This window comes from Hippocampus bargibanti, linkage group LG20 (assembly GCF_051943395.1).
Source record: "Hippocampus bargibanti isolate YZ-2025 linkage group LG20, ASM5194339v1, whole genome shotgun sequence".
NCBI lineage: Eukaryota > Metazoa > Chordata > Actinopteri > Syngnathiformes > Syngnathidae > Hippocampus > Hippocampus bargibanti.
The window spans coordinates 10245135-10261109 of record NC_142753.1 but is presented as its reverse complement, the minus strand read 5'-3'; the positions used below and the strand labels follow the sequence as shown (position 1 = coordinate 10261109).

General features: G+C 38.2%; 1 protein-coding gene across 2 annotated transcripts in view; it reads left to right on the top strand.

The window, feature by feature from the left end:
* Positions 1-3506, top strand: part of LOC148883124 (POU domain, class 2, transcription factor 2-like) — a 40592-nt gene extending 37086 nt beyond the window's left edge. For both annotated transcript variants that reach the window (XM_089023295.1, XM_089023294.1), the window contains exons 14-16: positions 675-804; positions 885-958; positions 1712-3506. In XM_089023295.1, the coding sequence (XP_088879421.1) occupies positions 675-804; positions 885-958; positions 1712-2079 (572 nt within the window). In that variant the 3' untranslated portion in view covers positions 2080-3506. The remainder of the gene's footprint in view (positions 1-674; positions 805-884; positions 959-1711) is intronic.
* Positions 3507-15975: the final 12469 nt, after the last annotated feature.

Below are 15975 nucleotides of genomic sequence, written 5' to 3'. Positions count from 1 at the left end.
GTCACAGGATAAGATTTTCTGTAGGTGAGCAGCGGCAGCCACACGCACCAGCATTCACTCCACCAGGAAGTAACTCAAATAGATAGAAAGCTAGCTAGCTAATAGATACAGTAATAATCATAATAATAAATTTCATTTAGAAGCACCTTTCAAAACTGTCAAGCTCACTTTACAGTCTCTAGATAGCTAAACGATAGCTTGCTAGATAGTTAGCTAGGTAGCTAGCAAGCCAGCTAGACAGCTAACAGATAGCAAATAAATAGTAAGGTAGATAGCTAGCTAATACATACAGTAATAATCATAATAATACATTTCGTTTAGAAGCACCTTTCAAAACTCTCAAGGTCACTTTAGAGTCACAAGATAAGATTTTCTGTAGGTGAGCAGCGGCAGCCACACGCACCAGCATTCACTCCACCAGGAAGTAACTCAAATTGATAGAAAGATAGCTACCTAGCTAGCTAATAGATACAGTCTTAATAAGAATAATAAATTTCATTTAGAAGCACCTTTAAAACTGCAAATAAAGACAGCAGGAACAAAAGCTCAAACAAAAGAGTTATCTGAACAAAAATGTCCAAAGTAGCAAACAAAACCATGGGTAAAACTTGACACGCTCCCCGCATAGTATCTCCTCATCCTTAATCTTATTTTTTTTCCCCCACCCCTTTCAGCTGCCACTTTGTCACCATCTCCCGTGAGCTCCGTGGCAGCCGGATCCACTTCCTCTTCTTTGACTCCGCCCCCTCATAGCACAGCCAGCCCCGCCCCTCCAGGTTTGGGGGCTCACGTCCTCAATACTGGGTGAGTTTACCACACAGGATTGCGTTCGAGTGAAACAAAAAATACAAACGCACCCGTCCGTCCGTCTGTCCGTCTCTTAGGAACACGATGATGGGAGTAAGCACAGGGATGAACCAGGCGCTCATGGGTAGCAATCCGCTGGCTACCATGCAAGGTGGGTGTGTGAATGTAACCTTCTTTCTTCTTCTTTTATCAGGAAAAAAAGTGTTAATTCCTAAGTTATATGGCTCTGGAGTTGTCTGAGCTTAAAATGAGGGCAGCTGTACAAAATACAATACATACATATTGATTTACAGAGCGCTTTAACAACAGCTGAAGCTGCAACAAAGCGCTAACATGGACAAATAGCAAATGCTACCCCCTTGTGGAAGGGAAAAATATTGCCAGAGGTCTGGCCGGCGCTTTATCGGTACACCCTGCAAGAACAACCAAAACCCAAACAAATTCAGGAATGGCGCCCACGTCATGCTTTTCAATTCCCAAATAAATTCGGGAATGGCAGTGAATGAGTTAATTGTGACAGCCTTCCCTATACAGGTAACATCCGACTTACGACCAAGTTCCGTTTCCGACCAAACGGTCGTAAGTCAAAATGGTCGTAAGTTGAAATCCATTCGAAATGTTGAATAGAGACTACGGTGGTCGTAAGTATGGGTGGTCGTAAGTATGGGTGGTCGTACGTAAGGGTGGTCGTAAGTCAAGCTGGTTGTAAGTTGGATGTTACCTGAATTTTTATTTTTTTGACGCATTTTGTCCCCTGGTGGCCAATAAAATCACGATATAAAAATAACAGTTATTTGACTTCGTTGCTTCCCTATTTTTCTCCCGAACGTCCTTCCTTCCCCCCGTCCTCCATTTCCCCTTCCTTAAACCACTCCCTCCATTGCCCTCCTTACCCTGCCAACAGCACTGGCAGCGAGCGGCGGTCAGCTGTCAATCATGGAGACGGGCGCTGGTCACATGATTCTCGGCGGCGGCCCCGTCGGGGTACCCGCCTCAATGCGCCCTTCTCTCTTCCTCAACCGCCCGACCCTCCTGCCAATGGCGACGGGCTCTATCTCCATGGCAACGGCGTCCCCACCCGCCATGGGGCTGCTGAGCGGCCCGGTGGGGGTCACCCCCCGGCTCGCCTTCGCCCAGTCGCCGACGCCCAACGCGGCCCACCTCCTGGGCCCGCCTTCGTGTCTCGATGACTCACCCTGTTCAAGCCCCGCCTCTTTCTGTTCCTTTAGCGAAGCCTCGCCTCCACCCTTGGGCGGGGCTATGACTGAGTGACAGCCCAATAGAGAGTGGGGGCGGGGGGGGGCATCAAGCTTTAAAAGCGTCGCTTTTCAACCAAAGCCATCTCTCGACCTCGCCAACGTTCTCCCAAACCCCCAAAAATGTACAAATGGGGGGAGTTGGCAGAGAACGCGAAGAGGCGATTCAAAACCAAAAAAAAAAAAACAACAAAAAAAAACATGAAGCTGAGGAGTGTCAGGAAATAGACCAAGTGCATGATGGGAGGCAACAACACCAAAAACCAAAACCTACAAATACCAAAAAACTCAAAACCAAATAGAAAAAAAAAGAAACGGAAAGAAAAGCTTTATACGTTTGCATTCAGATCCGCCATTTCCGATACATCCCGACTCCATTTTCATGCATTTCATAACTCAGGATAATTTCATTATGATTTTTCACACGCAGCGTGACGTTTAAATTGTCGAAATGTCTACCTCGCCTAACACACTGCTTGTTTTCATCTGCAGGGCGCCTCAGGCGGGTGGGGTTTAACGCACTGCTTGTTTTCAACCACCGACCGCTTCAGGCGGGTGGTATTTAACACACTGCTTGTTTTCACCCACCAGGCGCTTAAAGGACAACCGACACCACTTTTTTTGTTTCCTAACTGACATCAGAAAAACGTTTATAGCATCTAAAATACCCAAAACACGCAGGCTGATATTTTTAGTCAAATGCAAAACACCAATAAAAATGACCTAGTGTCACAAAACTACTTCAAAACTAAACCCCACCCACCTGTTCACATCAGATGCATAAATCAAACATCCACTTGTTGTTTTCCACTTGCCTTATATTTTCTGTGCCAAAAAAAAGACAACAAAAATACGCTTTATCAGGAAGTTTCATCGGCCTGCATCGGTAGCAACAGGACGTTTGCTCAAAACCAAAGTTTTTGTGCCAGGGCACATCCTACAGGCAAACAAGCCTTATTTCATTATTTATCCTTTATTTTGTATGTATTTATTTATTGATTTTTTTTTTTCTCCACAATGGCCTCCATACTTCATCATCTCCATCATCACCTTCATCATCACCCAACAGACCGTCACTCTCGGATACCAAAGTCAGGCCCGTGGCAGCCACCACATACACACACACACACACACACACACACACACACACACACACAAACACACAAAATTGAAAAACAAGAGGAGGTGTGTGGGGGTGAAGCCTCCCCCTCCATCCGTTCCTCCCATCCATCCCGCCTTCACTTTGTCCCCAAAGATCTTCGTATCAAAGGACCAAAAAGTAGTTGAAGAAGGTAGAGAAGCTGCAGGGGGAGTGGATAAAAGAGGAAGGTGAATAGGTGCGCTGGGACCACCACTACCAAAACCCCTTCAAAATAAAATAATAATAAAAAGAATGCACAAAGCAAAAATGAGTGACTGACACCCTGAAACCAAATAGGAACAAAGAGTTGAGCAGGTGGGAGACGGAAGGGGGGTTGTGTGTGACTGTGTTTGTATGACTAGTCTTGTGAGGACCACTAACATTTTATAGCATACGTAGTGAGGACCTTTTGGCCGGTCCTCACAAGTTTTTCTTTCTAAAGGCTTCTAGAGGGTCTGTAGATGCATCTGTTTAAGTTTCAGAAAGGTCCTCACAAATTCACCCAAAATGATTTTCTGGTGTGTATTTTCATTTCACTTGGATACACACACTTTTTACTCACTGCGTGTGTTTATGTATGTGTGCGTGCATGGTTAATAAGAGGAAAAATATCATACCACAAAAAGTAAAACAAAATTTTAACCAAATTCACCACAAGGGTGAGGACTTTGAATGTACCCATTCAGAGTCCTCACTCCTATTTCAGTTTATTTCAGTTTCAAGTCCAGTTTTTCTGTCTTTGTTTTTAAAGAAGTTTAAGGGGGAAATGGGGTGACATTTAGTCTTCAGATGGACCACTAGTTCTTCTCTAAACTCATCAGCAAAGGTGGTCCTCACTCCTTATCTGGAGTTATCTGGACCTCACAAAACGTTGAAACAGGAATGTGTGTGTGTGTGTGTGTGTGTGTGTGTGTGTGTGTGTGTGTGTGTGTGTGTGTGTGTGTGTGTGTGCGCGCATGTGTGCATTAGTGTGTGTTGATCCTGTCTGGATGCACTCAAACACACCCCCCTCCCCTTCTCATTTTCATGTAACCTGGGCTTGTGTGACTGATAGAGGTGTATTTCCCCCCAGTTTTTTTTCTTTGGCCTCTTTATGGGGTTTATTTACATTTGTATGTATTTATTTTATTGTTTATTTATTTATTTTGGGGTCGTTGATGTACAGGATTTGTCTTATGACTTGATTTCCGTGGTGGTGTGGGGGTTGGGAGGGCAACATAGGGGTGTACGTGAGGGGGGTGGGGGGTGGAGACGTCCTACCTATTTTCATATCTTTTACTTGCGATTTATTGATGAGTGGTGAAAAGTGTGAAGATGTAGCTTCACATGACAACAAACAATTATAAAAAAAAATACATAATGTAGAATGTGAAGAAGAAGAAAACAAAAGCCAAAAGTGAAACTAACCCAAAACGTTTTGCGATGGCTGATGCGAACCAAATAGAACAAACCAAACAAACCCACGCGCAAACTTGCAGGACTGGCTGAGTTTGTGTGTTTTTGTTCCGTCCTACCAAGAACAATACGTTTTTGCTGAGTCATTAAAAAAAAACGCAGATTTGTATCACGGGCAGCACTGTTTTTTATCAACATGGCAAAGGGAAGGAGGCGTTGCTGTGTTGAAGGATCCACTAACTTTTTTAGTAGGGCCTGACCAATGACGATTCTATTTTTTTAGTCCGTTTCTGATATTAATTCGCGGAAGAAAATTACGTTGATCAATGATTGGCTGATGAAAAAAAAGTAGGTCATATTAGATATGATTATACATAAAATAAGATAGATTTTGTGTACGGGAACGGATTATTCTCATTTTAATGGTTTCCTATGGGAAATTAATTTTTGGGAAAAACACTTTTCGCATTACACACTCTTTTTGGGAACTCTTTTTAAGTTCGTAAGCCAAGGGATCACTGTAAATAAATAAATGAAAACATTAATGAATACACACATGAATAAATACATGTATTAATAATAAACAAATACACACAAAAAATCAATACACAAATAAATAAACACATACATATTAATAATAAATAATAAAACATTTCACAGTTTTACAAGAGTTTCAACTTTTCAACATTTCGCTTTTCAACAGAAGTAAACAGGTCAATAAATAAATAAATGAATACATAAGTTAAAAATAAAAAAATGCACAAATAAACACATAAATATTAATAATAAATAAATACAAAATAAAACATTTAACAGTTTTACCAGAATTTCAACTTTTCAACGTTTCGCTTTACAACATAATTAAACAAATAAATAAATAAATTATTGCAACGAATTAAAAATAAAAAAATACACAAATAAATAAACACATTACCAAACACATAAATATTAATCATAAATAAAAAAGAAAACATTGAACAGTTTTAAAAAAAGTTTCAATTTTCTTTACAATAGAAGAAAACATTTTTATATAGTTAATAAATAACATATAGTTAATCTTGGAATGTATTGATTTGCAAAAGAAAGTCTTTTTTTTGCTGTTATTAAAATAATAACGTTGGCTGATAACTTGGTCAGACCCTAATAAAAATGATTAGACCAAAAAAAGAAATCAATAAATAAATCATGGCGATGATTGTCAAGGAAGAATGTTCTTGTTGGTTTTTGTCAGAGGAAAAATACCAAAAAGCTTTACACAGAAACTTATTTGTATTTATTGTGCAAAATGTCCTTTTGTACCTTTATCTTATTTTCTTTGTGTATTTATTTGTATGTATTTATTGCATTTATTTTAAAGGACAACCGACACCATTTTTTTTTCGTTTCCTAACTGACATCAGAAAAACGTTTTATAGCATCTAAAATAGCCAAAACACACAGGCTAATATTTTTAGTCAAATGCAAAACACCAATTAAAATGAGTTAAACGTCACAAACAAAGGGGCGGGACCTTCTGAAACTCGCCATTTTCAAGTAGTTTTGGGACACTTTAAGTCATTTTTATTGGTGTTTTGCATTTGACTGAAAATATCAGCCTGCGCGTTTTGGGTATTTTAGATTCTATAAAACGTTTTTCTGATGTCAGTTAGGAAACAAAAAAAAATGGTGTCGGTTGTCCTTTAACAAACATAATAAACACGAAAACGCCAATTTACTGGGAGAGAGAGAGAGGTAGTAGGATTTTGTACAAAAAAATGTATTTGGAGAAAAAACATCTTTTGACTTTCTAAGCATTTTGTTTGAATTTTCCCACACCCCAAAAATATATATATATATATATTTTTATTTTATTTTATGATATTCGGCTATTAAGCGGTTTTCGATTAAGGTTTTTTTTAATTAATGAATGAAATATTTTATTTATTTATTTATTTGTTTATTTATATTATTAATTTATTTGTTTGTTTGTTTATTAATTTATTTTTATTATTATGTATTTATTTTTTTGTTTATTTATCTATTTGTTTGTTTATTAATTAATTTATTAATGTTAAGCAGATGTGTTACCTAGGTATTTGAACACCGACAATACACTGTCTGTAAGTAAGGAATCTGCTTAACATTAGTTATCAAGTAGACAGGATGAATTTAGTACAATAATTAATTTATTTATTATTATTTATTAATTTTTATTCGTTATTATTTATTCATTTATTATTTGTGTATTTATTTATTTATTTGTTCATTTATTTATTTATTATTTATTAATTTTTATTCGTTATTTTTTATTCATTATTTATTTATTTATTTGTTCATTTATTATTTGTTTATTTATTTGTTTGTTTATTTGTTTTTTTTGGTCCTCCATCCATTTGGTAGAAAAGCTTTGCGGCGTCCTCTGACGACATTTACCTGGCATTTTTTTTTCTCTCGTGCAAACCAAATAAAATGTTTTAGCTTTAACCACCGGCGTGAACTCAGGAGCGGAAAGTCAACTTACCAAAGTCCCCCCCCCCCCCAAAAAAAAAGTCCTCAGTTCGTCAAACCTTCACGACGCCTTCGTATCCAAACACGTTGGTCTTAAATTTCACTTGGCTAGTCCTTTGGGTTTTTTTTTTTAATTTTATTACTATTTTTTTTCTGAGCATGCAGCTTCAATCCAAAGTTTAAATGAGAGGCAAACAGCAAAGATTTTCCTGCTAAGGAAGAGCTCAAAAAAGAAAACCTCATGAGTGAAAACCAAAGAACTCCACTCGATCTGTTGTTTCTTGTAATGTAGATTCATGCGTTTCTATTTGTGATGATGAAGATGATGATGATGATGATGATGATGTAAACAAAGGCCACTCTGGAAGTTTGGATCTTTTTCCTCATTCCTGATGCTATTGTTTTTTTTTTTTTTTTTTCAACCAGGACGTTCTCCTGTCCGAATTTCTGCGGTGTTCTTGAATGCATCGCATGGTGTGTGCCTGTTCTTTCTGGGGAAGTGGTTTAGGGTGTTCAAGCAAAACCTTGTAAGTGTTAGGAATAAAGTTCGGATTTAGACCAAAGACCACAGACTCTTTTTTTTTTTTTTGTTTGTTCAGAGATGTTCGATCGGACACTGTGGACAAAGACTCGAACCCAGAAAGATTGTCTTTACTGCTGGCGGGAGACGTAGCCATTCATGACAGACGCCTGAATTCCGCAGCCCTCTGCCAAGCTATTTATTGAGTGAATATGCAAATTTAAATGATACGTTAGTAAAACAAAGTTTTCTTGATTTGAATACCACACCTCTTGAGTTCTAAGCGCGAATAGCTATAAGCATTAAAACATTGTCTCTTCCATGAACTGATAAATGTGTAACCTGGCTAATGAGCTCTTCATGTGAAGGAGTTTCAAGTCGTAAATTGCTTCGGCAATAAAGGATTTTCCCAAGTCCTAAATTCTATCCAAGACCAGATCTCCTAAATGAAAATGACAGTTTAACTTTGCTATGCCTGTTGACCTCAGATTGACCCCAGGTTGTCTGTGCTTCAATTGCGTATTCGAGTCACGCATGTTGACTAAGCATATAACAGCATGAAACTTTGAAATATGATAATTTTCTTATTCTGTCTAATCTCTATCACTGTCTCTTGGACCTTCTTGGATAATTTATAATGAGATGTCTACATGAGGAACGTCAAGCCCGAGAGCCACAACCACGGTCCCAAATGCTGCAACACTCAAAGGAAGATATGAAGGATGATGTGTGTGAGTAGGCCTCTATAAATATATACAGTCGATGTGTGTGTGTGTTTTTGCAAAAGTATTTCTTGCCCAGGGTGCAAACCAAGCCAGGTACAGCTGTGTGTGTGTGTACACTTTAGAGTAGCGTGGTGATAGAATGCTGCCAGTGTTGGGGTGGTCCCACTTGTCCTCATTCTGGGTGGCCCTCATTCAAGTGTGTGCGTGTTTCCAGTCAGCGTGTCTTCTGGCAACAAGTGGGTCGGAACTGCAAGTTGACAGGATTTGGGCGCCAATGCGAGCCCTTGTAAATGGACCTCTTGGGCGGAAAGTAGCAAGCAGAGGTGAGCCCAGAGTCCACTTTTGGATGTGAAATGCATGTGTCCGAAATTTTTCATACGCAGTGTGACTTATATTAACTTCACGACTGAATATTGAGGGTTTTTTTTTTGCACATCTTTGCTGATATATAGCTTATTTCATAGAAAAATCCGATTATTTCACTATACAGTGAGACCTCAACTTACGAACTTAATTGGTTCCCAGACAGGCGAAAAGTGTGTATCTCAAAAAAAAAATCCCATAGGAAACCATTAAAATGGGAATAATCCGTTCCCGGGTTTCCATAAAATATACTTTTCAACTAAATAAGCCTAAAAAAACTACACACAACATACCTTATTCTGTGCATAATAAATGTGCTATTGTATTGTAATGAAAGAAATACACTGCATTGTATCATAACGTCACTTTATTTACATTTGTGATGGTCATTGATGGCTTGATGGAATGGCGTTGGAGGTCGAAGGTCAAAGTGAATTGCTGTTTGGAAAGAGAGGGGCATTACATGAGGACTGTAATTAAAGAAATAAACTGTGCTGTCAAATAAAGTTTTATTTACCTTTTTGATGGTCGTTGATGGCTTATGGAAGGAGAGTCACCTTCCATAAGGACTGTTGATAACTTCACCTCTGGTGCTGTTCGGTCGCGTGCTTCCGCCGAAGATCACTCCGCCAGCCGTGGTGGGTATGTATTATGAAAATAGTGCTTATTATAAGGTTTAATTTTCATACATTTGACGTTTGTAAGACGAAAAGTTTGTAAGTTGATGTCTCACTGTATACTTAATGCTAACTACTAATGTAAAATATACACATTTTCACACTTGATTTGTGTTCATATTATATTTATAATAATAATAATACATGTCATTTATAAACTCTCAAGGTGACTTTACAGTCACAGGATAAGTTCTCCTGTGGGTGAGCGGCGGCAGCCACACGCACCAGCGTTCACTCAACCCGCTCACAGAAAGCTAACTAGCCAGCTACTAGCTAGTTAGCTAGCCGGCCAGCTAGCTAATAGATAGTTCGCTAGATAACTAAGCCAGCTACATAACAAATAGCAAATAGCTTAATATTTACAGTACATTAAAAGTATGAAAAATGAATATTTTTATAACCTGAAGGTCAAGTGTACCAAATTGTAGTATATTTAATTACCTTGGACTTTATATATATATATATATATTGTGAGCATTTCTGTGTTGGTATAAAATACAACCACAATATTTATTCTGGTGTTATGGTGAATAATTTATAATTATTTATAATTTTATTGATGGTTTTATTGTTCTGGTGTTTATTGTTCTTTTAATTGTAAAGTGTGCTTGGGTGCTTTGAAAGGCGCTTGTAAATTAAATGTATTATTATTATTATTATTATTATTATTATTATTACAAAAGAGTATTTTTGAAATAAAGAGAACATGTTGAAATGTGGTCTTTTTCCAACAGAGGGCGCTCATGTTTAAAAAAAACAGCCATAAATGCGCTTAATGCTAGTTGGTGGGAAAATATATACAGTATACAGTTGTTTTTAATCAGCTTCACTTTTAAAAGTACATTTAGATTTTTGTCAAATAATTCATGTGTTATTATTATTATTATATATATACCTATTTTTTTTTTTATTCTGGACTTTTTTTAGAGATGCAACTGAAAAGTGAACCCTCATTGGATTCTTCATAAGGTACACAATAAAATACAATTTGTGTGTGTGTGTGCGTGTGTGCGGTTAGTAACTCAAATAGATAGAAAGCTAACAAGCCAGCCAATAGATAGCTAATAGATAGCGGTCTAGAAAGCTAGCTAGCCAGCTAGATAGTCATATAGCTAATAGCTAGCTAACTAGCCAGCCAATAGGTAGCTAATAGATAGCGGTCTAGAAAGCTAGCTAGCTAGATAGATAGTCATATAGCTAATAGCTAGCTAACTAGCCAGCCAATAGATAGCTAATAGATAGCGGTCTAGAAAGCTAGCTAGCCAGCTAGATAGTCATATAGCTAATAGCTAGCTAACTAGCCAGCCAATAGATAGCTAATAGATAGCGGTCTAGAAAGCTAGCTAGCTAGATAGATAGTCATATAGCTAATAGCTAGCTATATAGACAGCCAGCGAGCCAGCTAGATTGCAAATAGATAGTAACCTTGAGAGTTTTGAAAGGCGCTTATAAATGGAATGTATTATTATTATAAAATTTTACGCACCCCCCCCCCCCCGCACCCCTCTCATTTCTTTTGTAAGCTATCTCGCTAGCTATCCATTAGCTGGCTGGCTATCTCAGCTATTTCATTTGTAGTTTTTTTTCCTTGCCTTAAACTGCTGTTGTTATCAATTTGTTCATATGTTACCTAGCCATTTGCTATCTGGCTAGCTGGGTGGCTATCTCGCTAGTTATCCATTAGCTGTCTGGCTTTCTAGCTATCTCTCTGGCTAGCTATCTATTGTAAAGTTTCCTTGAGAGTTTTGAAAGACGCCTATAAATGAAATGCGTTATTATTAGCTAGTATTAGCTAGCTAGCTAGCTTTCTATCTATTTGAGTTACTTCAGGATTGAGTGAACGATGCCGCGTGTGGCAGAAAAACATCTAACAGTGACTGTAATGTGACCTTGAGAGTTTTGAAAGGCGCTTATAAGTGAAATGGATTATTATTAAAGAGATAGCAAATAGCTAGCTAGCTAGGTAGTGGCTATTGTGATGATAGCCCCTTAATTCTCAATCCTCTTGTCACCTTCTTTGTTCTACTTTATTCTTGTTATTGCTGAAACTGTTGTGGAAGTGCTATATCAACACAGATGTATGTGTATGTGTGTACAGATAGATTTTTGTGTATTTTTCTGGAACCCTTCCTCCCTTTTTCCTTCACGTTCATCATCTCCTTCTCCCTTTCTTTGACGTCCTCCTTCTTGCGGCGGGACGGCGGGCTACAGATTGGCTAGGGTTGTGACCGCGGCGGTCCCACTGTGATGTCTGTTGCCATCGCAGCCAAAAACAAGAGGCTTCATAGACACAGGGGCTTATAGACGTACCATACCAAAGCCCCCAACACACACACACACACACACACACACACACACACACACACACACACTTTGAGCCAAACCTACGCAAATACAAGGCAGGCCAAGTCACAGACCATCCAAGCCCACCCTGCTCCACCCTACATGTGATATGTTAGCGCCAGTCTTTAACATGCGTGCATATGCAGACACATGCGCTCATCGGCTCGTGTTTGGTTGTTAACTACAGGGAAAGATTGAAAACATGACAAAAGTCTTCGCTTTGTCCATCATTTAAAACTGAAAGTGTGGAAAAAGTGATTTTTTTTTAAACATTGTTCATTGATATCTGTTGTGTGATATCTCCCACACACACATTCCTGTTTCAATAGTTTTGTGAGGTCCAGATAACTCCGGATAAGGAATGAGGACCACCGTTGCTGATAAGTTTAGAGAAGAACTCGTGTTACATTTGAACGCTAAATATCACCCCATTTCCCACTGCAACTTCTTTAAAAACAAACAAATAAAAAGTGGACTTGAAACTGAAATAATAGCAGGAGTGAGGACTCTGAATGGGTACATTCAAATTCCTCACCCGTGTAGTGAATTTGGTTAAAATATCGTTTTACCTTTTGTGGTATGAACTTTTCCCTCTCGTTAACCACACACACACACACACACACACACACACACACACACACACACACACACACACACATACATAAACACACACAGTGAGTAAAAAGTGTGTGTATCCAAGTGAAATGAAAATACAGCATTCAGTCAACCCAGAAGTATCTCAAATAGATAGCAAGCTAGCTAGCGAATAGATAGGTAATAGCTAGCGAATAGATAGCTAATAGCAATATCAATTCATAATTTAAAAAAAAATCACATTTCATGTTCCAAATGGGCAAAATCAAAAGTTAGAGTCCACCATGTGGCTCAAGTTACATTGGCCAATGGACGCCATCTTACCATTGCAACTGAGAAAATAAACAAGTCTTTTCATCACAAAGGACCCTTTCACCCCTAGCCCCTACCACAACCCCCCAACACTCCCCCATTTTCTCCCCCGTTCCACTTGCCCTTGGTGTTGGTCTCCTCGTACCCCCTCCCTTCCCCGTATCATCTGATCATGTGACCTGACAAGAGACAGACAAGGGGGCTCCTTCTTCATCAAACATGTCGTCAATGGAGAGAGTCAGTTGGGGGCGAAAGATGGCGGCCGGAGGGGGCATTGGGGGGGGGGGGTTGGTCTGGGGGACTTTAGGGTCCATTCGAAACTCAAAACACCCAAAACAAGAGCAAGAAACTTTCCCCTGCAGGACATCGAATGTCACGAGTGTGCGTGTGTGTGTGTGTGTGCGCGCGCGTGTGTGTGTGTGTGTGTGTGTGTGTGTGTGTGTGTGTGTGTGTGTGTGTGTGTGTGTGTGTGTGTGTGTGTGTGCGTGTATGCGTGCGTGTGTGTGTGTGTGTTGTCTCTATGCTGATAAGGGGGTGGGGGGGCATAATTTGCCTCCTTGTCCCCGATTAATAAATAAATAAATAAATAAAGCAGTAAATAAATGAGTAAATAATTAAATAAATGGGTAAACAGATAAATAAACAAATACGTCAATAAATAAATGAACATATAAATAAATAAATACATAAATAAATGAGTAAATAATTAAATACATGGGTAAACAGATAAATAAATGAGTAAATTAACAAATACGTAAGTAAATAAATGAACATAAATAAATAAACAAATGAATACATAAAGAAAGAAAGAAAATAAATCAATAAACACACAAATAAATAAATAAATAAATAAATGAATACACAGGTAAATGGATACATAAATGATTAAACTGAATAAATAAATAAGTACATAATAAATAAATACACAAATGAATAAATAAATGAACACATGGGTAAATAGATACATAAATGAGCAAACTAAATAAAAAAATAATAAATTCATAAATACCTAAAGAAAGAAATAAAGAAAAATAAATCAATAAACACAAATATATAAATAAATAAATGAATGAATACCCGGGGAAATGGATACATAAATGATTAAACTGAATGAATAAATAAGTACATAATAAATAAATACACAAAGGAATCAATAAATGAACACATGCGTAAATAGATACATAAATGAGCAAACTAAGTAAATAAATAAACAAATAAATAATACATTCATAAATACATCAAGAAACAAATAACAAAAAATAATAAATCAACAAATACACAAATAAATAAATTAATCCATGAGTAAATGGATACATCAATGATTACATTGAATAAATACATTAATAAATAAATAAGTACATAATAAATAAATACACAAATGAATAAATAAATGAACACATGTGTAAACAGATACATACATGAGCAAACTAAGTCAATAAATAAAGAAACACGAATAATAAATACACAAATGAATAAACAAACAAACAAACAGATACATAATAAATACTATCGCAGTCATCCTTGAGAGTTTTGAAAGGCGCTTATAAATACAATGTATTATTATCAAACAAATACATAAATACAATATGTATTATTTTTTTATTATGATATGATATTATTGACAATATTATATTGTAATTGGCGGCTCCCGCATCCTAATAGGGCTGATTAGCACGTCAGTATTAAAGTGTGTTGATCAAATTCGCAGCAATTCATATGCACGCTGCCCTTCGGACGCCCCATTGGCCTCATGTGGCCTGACACTTTCATATGCAGAGTGAGGAGGGTCCACGCCGCAGACACAGGCTTGACCCCCAGCACCCCCGCACCCCCCGCACCCTTCTGACATTCCCTTGAACCTTGGAAACTAAAACGCCCCTCGTCCCTTTTTCTACATTCCTAGATACATTCCTCGGTCACTTTATTAGGTACACCCCTGTTTCTCGATGTTAGTGAGTGTTCCCGCCCATTTTTTTTTTTTTTGCTGACAAGATGGCGCCGGCAAAAAAAAAAAAATGTGCATGATGTTTTTTGTCAATATTTCGATCATTCCCAGAAAGCCTGTTCCGTTTCCTGTTATTCGATTTTGACTCAAAACGAATAATACGGTTCAATATTTACACAAGCGACATTATTAGTAAATGTTTCCTTCTGAAAATGTCTCCTTGCTAACCTCAGAATGGGCCAATTGCGGATGTCATTTAACTCGTTCACTGCCATTCCCGAATTTATTCGGGAATTAAAAATATGACGTAGATCGCCACTTCCTGAATTTGTTCGGGTTTTGTTTTTGCATGCTTGGATGCTGATATAGCGCTGGCTTTATATTTTTGATGATGATGCCTGACGTGACGTCACGGAGGGAACGCCCCTGACCGAGAAATGCATTTTGGGTACGGAAAACTTTGTGTTGATGGCGAAATTTGAAGGAAAAAAAACATAAATAACGCAATGGTGAATTGTTGTGTGTTGCACCAAGACTACTATTTGATACTAGTTGACACAAATTCCCAGCAAACAAATCAGCCCATTTCTAACGGAGCTTGGGCGCCATCTTGTGCATTTTCTGGGACGCTACATTTGAGTCCTGATGGCTCGAATTGATACGCAAGTACTTCTTTAATCGATTGCAAACATTTATGCTTTCCTCTTCAGAACTATTTGAATCCTATTCATAACTGGATGACTAACAAGAAAGCATCTTCTCCAAATCTGAAGCTATTGTTTTGATTCTCGAGTAAAGCAAGACGTCATGGTGTGATGTCACGAACAAGGGGGCGGGACCTTCTGAAACTCGGCATCTCCAAGGTGATTTTGAAGTATTTTTGGCACACTTTAACTCATCTTTATTGGTGTTTTGCATTTGACTAAAAATATCGGTCTGTGTGTTTTCGGTATTTAAGATGCTATAAAATGTTTTTCTGATGTCAGTTAGGAAACAAAAAAATGGTGTTGGTTGTCCTTTAAGGAGAAAAAAAAGTTGGAGAAAAATAATTGAGATTGGGGGGGGGGGGGGGGGGGTGGAAGAGGATCTACTAAAGGAGGTGAGGGGCTGAGTGGAAGTGTCCCAATGTAAAATGGAGAAAAGGAGGTGACAAATGGAGGGTAGGGGGAGGAAGTGAGAAGCAAAATGAGGTGAGAAAGTTCAGAGGGAAACAAATGAGGAGCAAGAGGAACTAAAGAAGAGCGGAGCAGAGGAGGGAAGGGGGGTGGGTGGGTGGGTTAAGGAAGTGAGGAACAAGAGGTGAGAATCTTCACAGTGGTGAGAAACAAGTACAAGTGAGGAGCAAAAGGAGGTAAATACATCGACTCATTGATAACTTTGCCCCCTTGACTTGCTAACGTAGTCGACTTT